This window comes from Juglans regia, chromosome 9 (assembly GCF_001411555.2).
Source record: "Juglans regia cultivar Chandler chromosome 9, Walnut 2.0, whole genome shotgun sequence".
Classification (NCBI taxonomy): Eukaryota; Viridiplantae; Streptophyta; class Magnoliopsida; order Fagales; family Juglandaceae; genus Juglans; species Juglans regia.
Window position 1 is genome coordinate 22,321,371 of NC_049909.1, and position 13,710 is coordinate 22,335,080.

The 13,710-nt window shown below is 33.7% G+C and overlaps 1 protein-coding gene across 1 annotated transcript; it reads left to right on the forward strand.

Annotated features, from left to right (window-relative positions):
• Positions 1-5,711: 5,711 nt before the first annotated feature.
• On the forward strand, positions 5,712-13,710 carry LOC108992774 (probable serine/threonine-protein kinase At1g54610). Its single transcript, XM_018967420.2, has 8 exons — positions 5,712-6,869; positions 8,374-8,658; positions 9,080-9,397; positions 10,133-10,360; positions 10,585-10,682; positions 11,746-11,860; positions 12,400-12,870; positions 13,193-13,710. The coding sequence occupies exons 1-8, from the start codon at positions 6,465-6,467 to the stop codon at positions 13,397-13,399; spliced, it is 2,127 nt and encodes a 708-aa protein (XP_018822965.1). The 5' UTR covers positions 5,712-6,464; the 3' UTR covers positions 13,400-13,710.

The window sequence follows — 13,710 nt, forward strand, 5'->3', positions numbered from 1 at the left end:
TTAATCAGTTTTGACAATTCATTATCTATTATGTAAAATATTAATTGATGGTTATAGATGTATTTTTCACGAAGAGGGAATATTATTAATTGATGGTTAAAATGTATTTTTCATAAAGAGATAATAATAATAATAATAATAATAATAATAATAAATAAGAATTCGGTGTTCGATGTTCGTCATAACTTCTTGTGTATGACGGGCCGACGGACTAAGTCAGTCCAAAGGCCGAAGCTTGTATAGCAAAATGGGCCGACCCGAGTTTAGGAAAGCTGTGGCTTGCTAGAATTGGGAAAGCCCTTTCCCATTTCACATGAAGTTGGACTCCCATAAATGCCTGGTTGTCTCAAACGTCCCTCTCCAAGCCATCCCCCAAAACCCAATATTATTTAAACAATAATTTTACGTGCAGTCACTTTCATAATTTTTATACATTTTATTAATGTGGTTGATTATGTCATTTTTTTAATATAAAATAATTATATTAGTCAATCAGATCGGTGAAATACACAAAAAATACATAAAAATTATTATATGTAGCATAACTCTTATTTAAAATACAAAGAAAAATGAGAGAGAACCATCTCAAATAAATGATTAACCTATCGATATTGGGTAGTGCATGAGCAACACATGGAGTTTTCCCCAGGCATGACCCTTTTTTCATTTTTTTTTTTTCGATAATGATTTTAATTAATGCTTACTTATTTTTACCCCACTTTCCTTTGCATCATGGCTGCTTTTTAACTTGACATGATTGGCTATCTAATGACACCCACCACCAGAAAAAAACTAGCCACTCTCTGTATATTTCCGTGCCACCTAATTTTTCCTTTCTGTCAAACACCATCTTTGAAAGCTGCATTTATGGGTGTAAATCGGTCCAGTACGAGGGGTGAATCGGGTGATAGCCTGGACCGGAACGAAGATATATAGGGATTGAATTGGTAGCTATTAGTCGGATTAAGTTTATTTTTTTTATTATTTTTTTTATAAATAAATTATTAATATGAATTATATAAAAAATTACCTAATTATTTTAATTAAATATAAATAGTAGAGTATATATGAATATATGACATAAATTGTCTCGTGATTTATAATTTATTATTAATTGATAATATGTATTATTTTATATTTTATATGATCAATGATAATAAATTAGATAAAAATTACATCATTAACTTATATAATTATTATATAAAATTTGTAGACTTCGAGATGGGACCGAATTTTTTTGGCCCACAATTCATGGGATCGAGACCGACCTTTTCAGCTTTGGATTGGTTTGGTCCAGACTGAACCGTTCAACCCGGTCAATTTTTTCAATCCAGACCAAACTCCTTACAGCCCTAATTGCATTCTCATTGTCGGTCCCTAAACAAGTAATCCATATTTCTTTGCTTTGTGGAAAAAACATAGACCTGGTTTCACAACTAGGCCGGCTAGGGTCTTTGTTCTTTGTGAACAGTATTATAACTTTCAAACATTGAGCATTCACATTGGCATATTCATCTGTATATATAAAGTCATATTTGCATAATATGAGTCTAAATTTCTCTACATTGAATTATGGATCTCTAAATATTTGCATAGTTACGAACAATAACTATACAAATTTGGAAATCTATCGTTCACTCCACAAAAATATATTTTACTAATTCATTCTCTCTCCTCCCACCCTCTCTCTCTCCAACTCCCCAACAAGATTATTTTCATCCCACTTCTCTCCCACAACCCAGTATGTGCTAATTGCAAACTCTATAAAAAAAGAAGACAACAAATTAATAATAATAAAATAATAATATTTTATTATTATTTTACTTTAAATATATATAAACTAATGTGAAAGTTTTGTTCGAATGATAAAGTGTATCTCTAAAATATGTGATTTTGCATATGCATACACACAAACCAATGTAAATGCTCTTAAGAGCATTAACAAATGGCCTAGCCATTGCCAATTCTAAATTTTGGCTAAAACATCAAGTTTTGAATATAGTCAAAACATTTGTCTGGGTTAATCTATATTGGACTATACATATTTACTTTAAAATAGTAATATAATATTATATATTTTAATAATATTTTACATTCTTTTTAATATTTTACATTTTTACAAATACACTTCATACTTTCTTCAAACTGGATTCAACTACCAGATGCCATAAAATTCAGGCAAAATATATTACATACTGTTAAAAAATGAAATAGAATAAATTAGAAAATAATAAACTATTTATCAAAATTGAAATGAATAATATAGACTTTCAAATAATTAGATAATACAAACATTAAAATAAGGAATATATTTTTGAAATGAATGTAAGATATTACAAAACAAAAAAGGCGTGAAAAGTAACATTTATGTATATAATATATAATGGATCAAAAAATTCAAAATCCGCATACCTGATATAAGATTAAAATATAATGATTGTTATAAATTATTAAAATATTAATATAATGAGTGAATAGTATTTAATTAAAGATGACTAGGAAGTTTAATTGTAATTTATATGTTGAGTTTTAATGATTTGACTAATCTAATATAGAAGATTTTACTCATATATAATTATGAAAATGTATTTACATTTGGTTAATCAATTCCAATGCTCTAAGGCTGTGGTCATTGGTCAGGGCTCATGAGAAGCTTCGCTAAGTGTTAGGCTGCATGGAGACACGAAATACACGGGCCGGAGGAGTGGACCCAGAACAAGCCGTGTCGAGAACTCAGAGAGAAGAGAGGGAGGGAGGGGTCCCGGTAGAGTTGTTTGATTGATTGTCCGAGTGGGAGAAGACTGCCATAAATTTCGTAGAGGTGCATGATTATGTGGATAACTGTTCATTATTTAATGGAGTTTGGACAGCTGTTTGGTCGTGGCTTGGGGTGGGGGTGGGGGCTGTGCTCTATATATGCAGGCTCTACTCAACTGTCCATGATCTTCTTCTCGGTCGGGGAAATTGTAATTCTTATGATTTCATTCATTACCCTTCCCTAACTCCCTCTCTGCTGTTGTTGTTGCCCCTTGTACCCTTTTTTTTTTCTCGATATCATCGCTTCCAATTTCAAAGCCAAGACATGTGTTCTCGTGAGAACCGATGAAATATCTCTTTCTAAAATTCACCTCAATTTCTTTTTATAGAAAATATAATAAATAATTTAATTTTTATTTTATTATTTACAAATAATTTCAACTCATCTATAAATTCAAACCACTTTTAATAAGATTCATGTTTCTAATTCTCTTTCCTTTTATTGTAAAAAGAAAAATACTACATATATAATAAACTTATAAAATAATATAATTTTATGAAATTTTTTAAATTTAAAAAAATAATTTCATCAATACTTGCATAGACTCGAATTCTCCTGCAAGTCAATTTTGACAGGCTATGCTTGCATTTATTGACATGCTTATCATGTTAGATTGCATCTAATGCTAAAAAAATAAAAAATTGAAAATAATGATAAATAAATAACATTTAGGGGACCATCTCGAGCCGTTATGCAAAAACGGAAATTGATGTCCAACTTGAGTTGAAAAACATGCACGCATTAGTATCATGTTATAATCAAATGGGATGTATTCACTTCTCATTCTTTAACCTTTTATAGAGATTTTATATGTTAAAACAGACATATTATGCAATCAAACTATATTATAGGATTGTGTCCAACATTATTTTAATGTTATTTATAATTTAAAAAGTAAAATATATATTTTTTTTTTAATAAATTCACAAGTGATCTAAAAGAAATAAATTGACCGTTGAAGTTGGTCAAGCCAAGAAAAGAGACTTTGATCGGTCCCATTGGCGGAAAAATGATGAGAGTCCAAAATTAGAAATAAATGTGGTTTAATGATTTGGTATGAAACCCTACACCATTAAAAACAGTAATAAAATAATTATAAATAAATAAATAAATATTGTTGAGTGGGGTAGTATAGTTGAATTACACTGTTTCGGGTGTGAATTAGTTGGATTCTGATTTCTCTCACCTAACAGCCTTTACATTATTTATGAAGTAAACACAGCTTGTAAAAGCCTTTTGGAAATGGAAAAAAGCCAACGACCACATCACCTCAGCATAACGCCCAAATTACGAACGTCGTAAGTCCATGCACGCTCTTTGCTGAGCACGTGAATTCATACGCGCCGCAGTTACATGCTATGAAAATTTTATTATTATTATTGAGAATTTAGGTGTCGTTTAGATGGTGAGTTGAGATGTGATGAAATGAATTAAAATATAAATTAAAATATTATTTTTTAACATTATTATTATTTTAAGATTTGAAAATTTTGAATTTATTATATTTTATATAGAAATTTAAAAAATTTATAATAATGAGATAAAATAAAATACTTATTGTATCTAAACTGCTCCTTATCAAACTATTTCATCATGATATTGTTCATTATTATATTAATCTTTATTTTCTAAAGTAATAAATAAAGTGTAAATAAATAGAATAATGTTATACATCACAATCTTATCTTATTTTTATCTCACTATGTAAGATATGACTCATTTATCACTAGATAAATAATCATTCAATAAATAATCATCTAATAATAATAAATGTGCCACATATTATATAATAGAATGAAAATAAGGCAGTAGTATAATATATATAAATTTTACAATAAATAAACTATCATACTAATGCAATACTAAAATAAGAATATTATATGTAAATTTAGAATGTACAATTTTGAAGTAAATTTATTTTATAAAAATAGGACCATCGAAAAAAGTAGAATCTAATTATACTTATTTTCAATGAGTCATTCTACTCAATATTTCTACACTATATACCATACTTGATTTTTAATTTTATTGTTGTTAAGCTAAAAGAATTATTATACTCATCATCCATACATCACAAATTTGATAAAAAAAGAAATTATGTGTGATGTAGGGATAATAAGCATAACTGTTTTTCAATACATTTAAACAACATAACATGTACACTTTATCTTGCACAAATATCTTTAAATAAAATATATAATATTTGAGTTATTTTATACTCAAACCAACGTGTAGAATATATTATCTTAAATAATGGTAAAATTTAGAGTTTATAAAATTTAAAACTATCTTCTAAATTAAATTATATAACAAATATAGAGCCTATTTGTAGTTGTAGTATGATTTTTAAAAAGTATTTAAATTATCTTAAAAGTTTTATAATGTAAAAATTAAGTTATTTGAATGTTATATATTAAATTATTTTTAATTTTAAATAAATTAAAAAATATGTTTGAAATAATCTCAAGTTTTTTTTTTAAACGTATTTTTTTAAATAATGTAAAACGTAAATCGAATTTTACAAACGGGACCAAGAGCACGCTGTCACCGAACTTTAAAGTTCCATGCAGACTGGCAGAGTATAAGATAAGAGGAAAAACAAAAAAAAATTTCCTCATTTTTGTACGAAACCATAAATCCACGAGCTTCCGACAATGAGTCAGTCTTTGAAAACCAACCATTTATGATTTTGAAGAAACCAAATCAACGTAGTATTAGCATGTATTAACATCTGTAACTTGTAACTGCTATCTGACTGAAATATGCTAAATAACGTCCTTTCAGCGTAGAGCGGGGACTGAAGAAGGACACGGGAAGAATGTCTTTTTGGCTTTTTTTTTTTCGGTAAAAAAAACCATAAAATGCCTTTTTATCTTCTCACTCACTCTGCATCTTTCTCCACTTGAAAGGGGGGTTTGGGGACACTTGGGGGACTTGGGAGAGGGACACACTCACTCTTCCTACTATAGAGACAATCTTTTATTTTTATTTTTTCAGTTGAAACTCAATCTCACTGTCCCTTCCTTCCTTCCTTCCTTCCTCCAAATCTCTGCCCTAGATCCTTGGCTTCCCTACCCATATTCTAGATCACTGTACCTGGGGGGTGTTCAACCCCTTGCCGCGAGACTAGTTCTTCCAGTGGTGTCTCTGCCGCATAGGAGTAATTATTTTCGATGTACTGGTAGTGAAATGAGGATTCTGAGCGTTTCTTTATTTATTTTTTAATATTTGCGTGATTCGAGGGTTTGGGTTTATGCAATGGGTTTCGTTTGTTGGTGATCTTGTTTCATTTGTAGCTTGTGAAGTAGAAGGGTTTATAGAGAAGTGATATTCCAGTGCAAAAAAAAAAAGGGGCCCTTTTTCAAGGCATTGCGGATTGATTTTCACTCAGTTCTGCGAGAATTTTGAAGAATTTAGGGTTTCTGCTTCTTCAAAAGCTGTAACTTTCTGGGTTGTGAATTGGTGGCTTTCATGGTAATACTGTGTTTTTTGGTTGGAACTCCATGCTTCTTTAAAGTACTACTTAGAAATTAAGTTGTCAATTATGGGGTTGGAAGACGAGGAAAGCAGGGCAAAAATAGCAGATTTGAGGGGTGAACATTGATTCAGGAGAAAGATTTTTTGTGGGGGGTGGTTTTGGTGCATAATGGGTTGCAATTGTTGCAAGCCCTCTGCTATTGAGGATAGCAAGGAGAGCCCGAGGGAGAGGTTCTCGAAGGCCCCGTCGGACTTGCGGGCGTCGAGGGCAACCTCTTCCAGACGGGAGGAAGTGCATCGAGCCAAGGATCGGTATGACAGTAATGATGGGAGGACAACGTTGATAGACAAGCACGCGAATGGTTCGGTCCGGCTACACAGTGAACATTTGGAGAGCAAGAGGGAGAAAATGGAGGTTCTTGTTGCTCAACATCCGGGATTGGGTAGTGTTCCAAAAGCTACGGAAGGGGAGCAGGTTGCAGCAGGGTGGCCTTCGTGGCTGGCTGCAGTGGCTGGAGAGGCTATTAGAGGATGGACTCCACGGCGTGCTGATTCTTTTCAAAAGCTGGATAAAGTATGCTCCTTTGGTTATTGGCTGTTAAGTTACATTATTTTGTTCGTCGCGGGAATGGTTATGGTTCAATGCCGATGATCATTTTTTATTCTAAGATATTTACTTGCTCTACTGATCAGCCCAACCACCCAATCGTTTGTTGATTCTAATATCCACTTTGCATTTGGGCACATATACTACTTAGAGTGAACCCTTTCCTTGTGTTTAATATGGACTTTTTGAGCAAAAAGATTGGGCAGTAGTTAAATTTGTACACCATATTCTCCCACATTGTAGACAAGGTCCTAGAAATTGCGCACATTAGCCTTATCTCTATTTGGGGTCCATTGGGTGATGCCTAGGACTGCAAAAAATTTCGGTGGGTATGAGAGTGGTGCGATGTGGGGAGCTGTTCCTCTTATACTATGCGCAAGTTTTGCAGTGCTCAGAAAAAAATGTAGACAGTATGGCAAGAAAGGAACAACCCAACTTTTAATGACCGAGCTGAATGGAAACTCTGAAATCCATCTTTATCTTTCCACCAATCTTTCTACATCTATATCGGGCTTGCTATCTGTTGCATTGTCCACTGTGATGCTTTCTTGAATTTTATCGCTCTTAAAAAGTTCAGTTGCAAGCATTTGGAAGGATGCTAAACGCATCCTGCTGTATTTTTCTTATTTGTAACTTAATCTTTTATATCTTATTATTACTGGTAGCAAGTTTCAAGTATGAAAATATTGAAAAAATTAAATAAAAAGGGCCGTTTGCTGATTCAAAGAAAAGAAACAAAGGCATGATAGTGATGAAGGAATAGTGATAAAGAACCAGATTAGTTAGGACTTGACCTAGGAAATATTAGGGTCTTGGTTACAGGTCTGCTTAGGTACTATAATAAAACAAAATGAAACGATATTCGAGGGAAAATGCTATCTAGGTATTGTTCTGGACAGAAAAGTAGAATCCTAGCGAGGAAAATTATTATACATTGCTACACAATGAAATGATATTCGATGGAAAATGCTATCTAGGTATTGTTCTGAACAGAAAAGTAGAATCCTAGTGAGGAAAATTGTTATACATTGCTACAGTATCACCCGATGCTTATTATAGTTTTTACTGAACCGGCCGTTAAACATGATGTGACAATTAAACATGTAACTTGGTCCAGTTTAGAAAACAGATTGCAGAGTGGATAAAAGCTCCATATCAGATTTGGGAAAAAGAAATGTTTCTGTAAAGTGTAAAGGAGCTATTGTCTTATTTTTAATAGATTTTTAGATTCGTGATTATTTAATCTGTTAGTCTGCCATGGATTGTTTGTAATCAAGGCTTTCCTTTTATTAATCTTCTGTTTTCCTCTTCTTCTTTTTTTTGGGGGGGTTGGGTTATTGTACTTAGTTCTTACAAGCAGTCCTTCGGTTTCTCTTGTTTGGTTACCAGCTGCTGTCCACTATAACATGGTATTACCTGTTGGCTGGTTTTGGTTTGCTTTATGATAATATATTTTCTTTTCTTGTTGCAGATTGGCCAGGGAACTTACAGTAACGTTTATATGGCTCGTGACCTTGAACATAATAAAACTGTTGCTTTAAAGAAAGTAAGGTTTGATAACCTGGAACCTGAAAGTGTTCGCTTTATGGCTAGGGAAATTCACATTCTGCGTAGGCTCGATCATCCAAATGTGATAAAACTGGAAGGTCTAGTTACATCAAGGATGTCTTGCAGCTTGTACCTTGTTTTTGAGTACATGGAGCATGATTTGGCAGGCCTTGCTTCACACCCTGGTCTGAAATTTACAGAAGCACAGGTATTAGAGATGCTTTTTTTTCCTCTTCTATAAACTGCAATTTGCTGTTTTATTCAATTATTTAAAGCAATTCTCTCAAAGAACAATCTTGGATTTTTTCTTCTGTACTTTGGGTTCATGGGCCAAGGCTCTTGTACTGAATGATGATAATTTTCAGGATTTGCTTTAGGCTCTTTTTTGTTCCTAGTGTGGTGTAGGTATTTCCTTTGTATACGTCCTGTGTACTTGGGTTTTGCCTATACATGGTAATAAAATTTTCTTATTAACCATAAATAAAAAGGTTTCCCATAGACGAGGGCCAGATGATATTCCTTGGTTATATATATTTTTTTACTTATCCAGAAAAAAATTGAGATACTATATTTATTTAGTTCCTGTTTGTTTGGTATTTCAGTTCCTATATTTGTTCATCTATTTGCAGGTTAAATGTTACACACAGCAACTTTTACAGGGACTTGATCATTGCCACAGCCATGGCGTTCTGCATCGTGACATAAAGGGTTCCAACCTTCTGATTGACAACAAGGGCATCTTGAAGATTGCAGACTTTGGTCTTGCAAGTTTTTTTGATCCCCATCAAAGTCAGCCACTGACAAGCCGTGTTGTCACTCTTTGGTACCGGCCACCGGAGCTTTTACTTGGAGCTACTTACTACAGAACTGCTGTGGATTTATGGAGTGCTGGTTGCATACTTGCTGAATTATATGCTGGCAAGCCTATTATGCCAGGAAGAACTGAGGTGTTTATTATTTCTTTTTTTGATAAGTAGGTGTTTGTTATTTCTCTTTTATATTATAGGATTAATGCGCATGCTCTGCTGATTTTAGTATTGATAGCAATCTAGATGACCATTATTCAAGTTACAAACAATTTATTGGATTGAGCACCTTATTGGACATGTCTTGGAATTTTACTCACGAGGAGCGAGAGCATACAGTTTATGTCTACTACTTGTTGCTGATCCAGTTTTTAAAGAAGATCTAATGATTTAGACCACCTTTTTTATTAAAGTGATGGGACTTCCTTTTTTTGGTTGCGGTATGGAGGACTATATTTCGGATTAAAAAAATATGGAGGACTATATTTCCACTGAAAACGTTGTGAATGTGGAAATAGGGCATGGAAAGAGATGGTTCCTGTAGAGATTTTGGATATGCAACATGACAGTCATCACTGGTTATGGTAGCCACCTGGTAGTTTTGTATTGTTCAGACTCCAAAATTACCTAAATTTTCGTAATCATCATGCTGAATTTGAGGCAAATTATAGGTTATATGAAAAAGACGTCCCGAGTCTTAATTGTCTGGATGATTTTGCATAACCGGTCATATAACTAAAATATCTGTTTATGTTTCTTCACTTTCAGTAGCTCTTTTTGCTTATATTACGTAGAAGTAGCCTAGTTTAAATTTATTTTTGGACTTGACTTGTAAGAAAAAAAGTTACGTTTGGACTCTATTTTTTTGGGTTGCAGGTGGAGCAATTGCATAAAATTTTCAAACTTTGTGGTTCTCCATCTGAGGATTATTGGAGAAAATCTAAATTGCCTCATGCAACCATATTTAAACCCCAGCAACCTTATAGACGTTGTGTTGCAGAAACATTTAAGGATTTCCCTGCACCTGCACTATCATTGATAGAGACTTTACTTTCCATAGATCCTGCCGACCGTGGATCTGCAGCTTCTGCTCTCAATAGCGAGGTATGAACTTTTACATAAATGAAACCAATAGACTTTCCAATTATTGTTTTACTATTGAGTGTGGGTTATCCTGATATTTTTTAAGGTATTTTTTATATTCCATTACCTGTTCTTTTGAGTAGTCATCATGTTATTACCATAACTAGTTTAATTTTGGAGTTATTACCATAGTTGGTGCTACTTACTTTTTTTTTTTCCTTATTTTTATTGGTTTATGTTTCCAGTTCTTTACGACAAAACCACTTCCTTGCGATCCTGCCAGCTTGCCAAAGTATCCTCCTAGCAAAGAGTTTGATGCAAAAGTGCGGGATGAAGCCAGAAGGTGAACATTATTTTTTTCTTTTCAATTTATGAAATACTATTTTGTAGCTTCAAATGAAAGCATGCCTTTTGATGTTTATGATTTTATTTAAGAAGCATGAACATGTTAAAAATCACTATCATATCCACATATGATGCAATATTAAATATATGTCAGCAATAGTACATATTTTTTAGGATTTTTTTTTTTTAAATATCAGGAATACTGTTGGACTATGCTAGAGATACAGCACATAAAAAGCAATTCCTCCTAATCAAATAAATAACATATCATAGAAACCCTAGCAACTGACAGAGATCAAATAATTTCATGGAAGGGGAGAGACAATTCTTTTCATCTTATCATTCTTATGGAATGTATTGCTGACCTCATTGAGCTTAATGATTGGGATAGCCTAAGCTTCAATGTCTTCATACACAATGGTGGGTGCTTTGTCATTTTCTTTGTTCTTGTCCATTTTAGAGGTTTTTTTGGGTGGAGGGGGTGGGAGTATCAAGAATTGACAGATCGCCGTATCAGTAACATATCATGTCTATATCCCATATCTGTATGGGTGCTTCCTAGGGTGTTTTGAAGCTTGGGTTGTCTGTGCTTGCAGATCTGTGTGAAATTTAGACATTGCCTGAGAATGTTAACCGAATCAGATTTTGGTGATTGAGTTGACTGCAGTACTTTGGCAGTTCCAAGATACATATTGTGATGGTTTCTTCTTGGTAAATGCATTATCATAAAATATCAGTTAATTTAAAGTCAATAGATTGTATGGAGGAAATGTTACTTGTTTGCTTAGACTGTGGAGAACAGCATCGGTTCATATAGTTTGTTGTTTTTAGACGAATTATACCGATGACTATTGGTCCAATTTCTAACTCTGTTGGCTTTGTAGGCTTTAAATTTTGGTTGATTATAGTGAAAGAATGTTTATATAAGTTCCAATAACTTATAAAAAAATAATAAATAATAAAAGTTCCAATAGCTATTGGCATTCTGCTAACGCCAAAGGGATTTAGCTGTATAGGTGTTATATGTAACCAATAACCTTGTTTTTGTTTAACATGGATAGACAAGGAGCAGCAGGAAGCAAAGGCCAGAGACTGGACCTTGAAAGGAGAGGAACAAGGGAGTCTCGAGCGGTCCCAGCACCTGATGCCAATGCTGAATTAGTATTATCGATGCAGGTAACTAATGTTTATATTAGTTATTGTTAGTTCTCTATTTCCAATGGGATTTGAAGATTGTAATTTGTCTGTGATGATTTTAGTTTGTTTAATATTATCATTTAAATTAAGCCAATTGAAGTCTATAAAAGCCGTCCAAAGGAGTAGAGTGATAATTAGTCAATGACAAATTTATATAGTTCACTGTTGTTCAACCATATTGACTCAGTTCTATTGATTCATTGGATGGATGACATCTTTCAATTTAGATGATGGTTCATCCTTAGTATCGTGTTTTGAGCATAGGGATATGCAAAATGAGCACCGTGATAGCATTCTGAAGTTACCGTGCCAATTTCAACTTTTGGAAATAGATCTATATGGTGTCTCCTATTTCATAACAATAGACTATTATTTTTTGTCTTGTTACCTGCGAGTTATCTAAGCCCTATATTAAGTATTCTCCATAAGATCATCACTTCTTCTTTGTCCTTTTCTTTTGAATCAATCTTGCATCTATATCATATTAATCGTGTTATTAATAATGCCTTTTGTTGCAGAAAAGACATGCTCAGTCGAACTCTAAGAGCCGGAGTGAAAAGTTTAATCCTCATCAGGAAGACGTTGCCTCTGGCTTTCCAATTGATCCACCTAGACCATCACAAGCTGTTGAAGGAAGCATAGAACCCCAGGAACATCATCATAAGAGAGCCTCCCATTCAGGGCCACTGACTCACCGGGCTGCGTGGGCAAAGGCTGGCAAGAACCTGGATGATGCCGCAAAGATGTCAACTGGGGCTGACTTGTCAACAATATCAGGTTTTGTGGAGGCAAGGAGGATGTCTGAGGATCGCAGACAAAGGTCTAGTTCTTCGCAGCCAGAAGTTGCAAAATTTATAGGCAGGTTTCCTGGATCCTTTAAGGAGGGCTCAGAATCCGTGACACAACATGATCAAAAACATCCTTCACTGGGAATTGCAGGTTCTCATAAAAAAGAAGATGCAAAAATTGGCAGCAAAGATCCAATTCTCGTGAGTAGTTTAATTTTCCACATTTAAATATTTTTCAATTTCTTTTGAAGTTTTATGAATTATAATAAATTTTCTTCATATATGTGTGTGTATATATATATGTTTATATAGAAAGAAAGAAAAAAAATTCTGAAATCCCCATTTTCACAAAAATTTCAGTATTACGTGCTGGTTATATAACATGCACGTCTTTATTTATTTAAATTTGCTATTTTAATGCCTTTTAAGCCGTTTTAATGGACTTTCATCCCAGTAGTAGCATGTTCTCTTGTTTTTGCTTTCTAATAGCCTATTGCATGATTCTTGTCTTTATTCGGTTCAGCTCGGTTATGGATCGAAGGGTCACAAAATACACTACTCTGGTCCATTGCTAGTTCCATCGGGCAACATGGATCAGATGCTGAAGGACCATGATCGCCAGATCCAGGAAGCTGTGAGACGAGCACGCATCGACAAGGCAAAGGTCAGAAAAGTTCAGGCTGAAGGGAATAAAATTTCAACCAGTTCATTATTTGTTTCTGGCCGTTAAACTGGTCAATGTAAACCCCAAATGAACCTGACCATCCTCAGGAAGATCAGTGCACGCAATTTGGCTGATGATTTTCTCCTGCAATATAAGTTAATTATTGGCTGGGGGTTTTCTTTATCTTTCTTCCTTTCTTTTTGTATAGGTCCTAGAAGGATGGCAAGTCGCCATTTTAGCTAAGCTTATAGCTTGTCAAGAAAACTCTCTCTCTCTCTCTCTCTCTCTCTCTCTCTCTCTCTCTCTCTCCCTCCTCCCCCCGGTATATTTTCTTTCCACTCAACTGAAATTGCTAAAAAGTATGGGCCATTCTTGTA

Coding starts and splice junctions, on each gene's coding strand:
- LOC108992774 (XM_018967420.2), top strand. CDS start 6,465: ATGGGTTGCAATTGTTGCAAGCCCTCTGCTATTGAGGATAGCAAGGAG. Junction 6,870..8,373: donor CTTTTCAAAAGCTGGATAAA/GTATGCTCCTTT, acceptor TTCTTGTTGCAG/ATTGGCCAGGGAACTTACAG. Junction 10,361..10,584: donor CTTCTGCTCTCAATAGCGAG/GTATGAACTTTT, acceptor TTATGTTTCCAG/TTCTTTACGACAAAACCACT.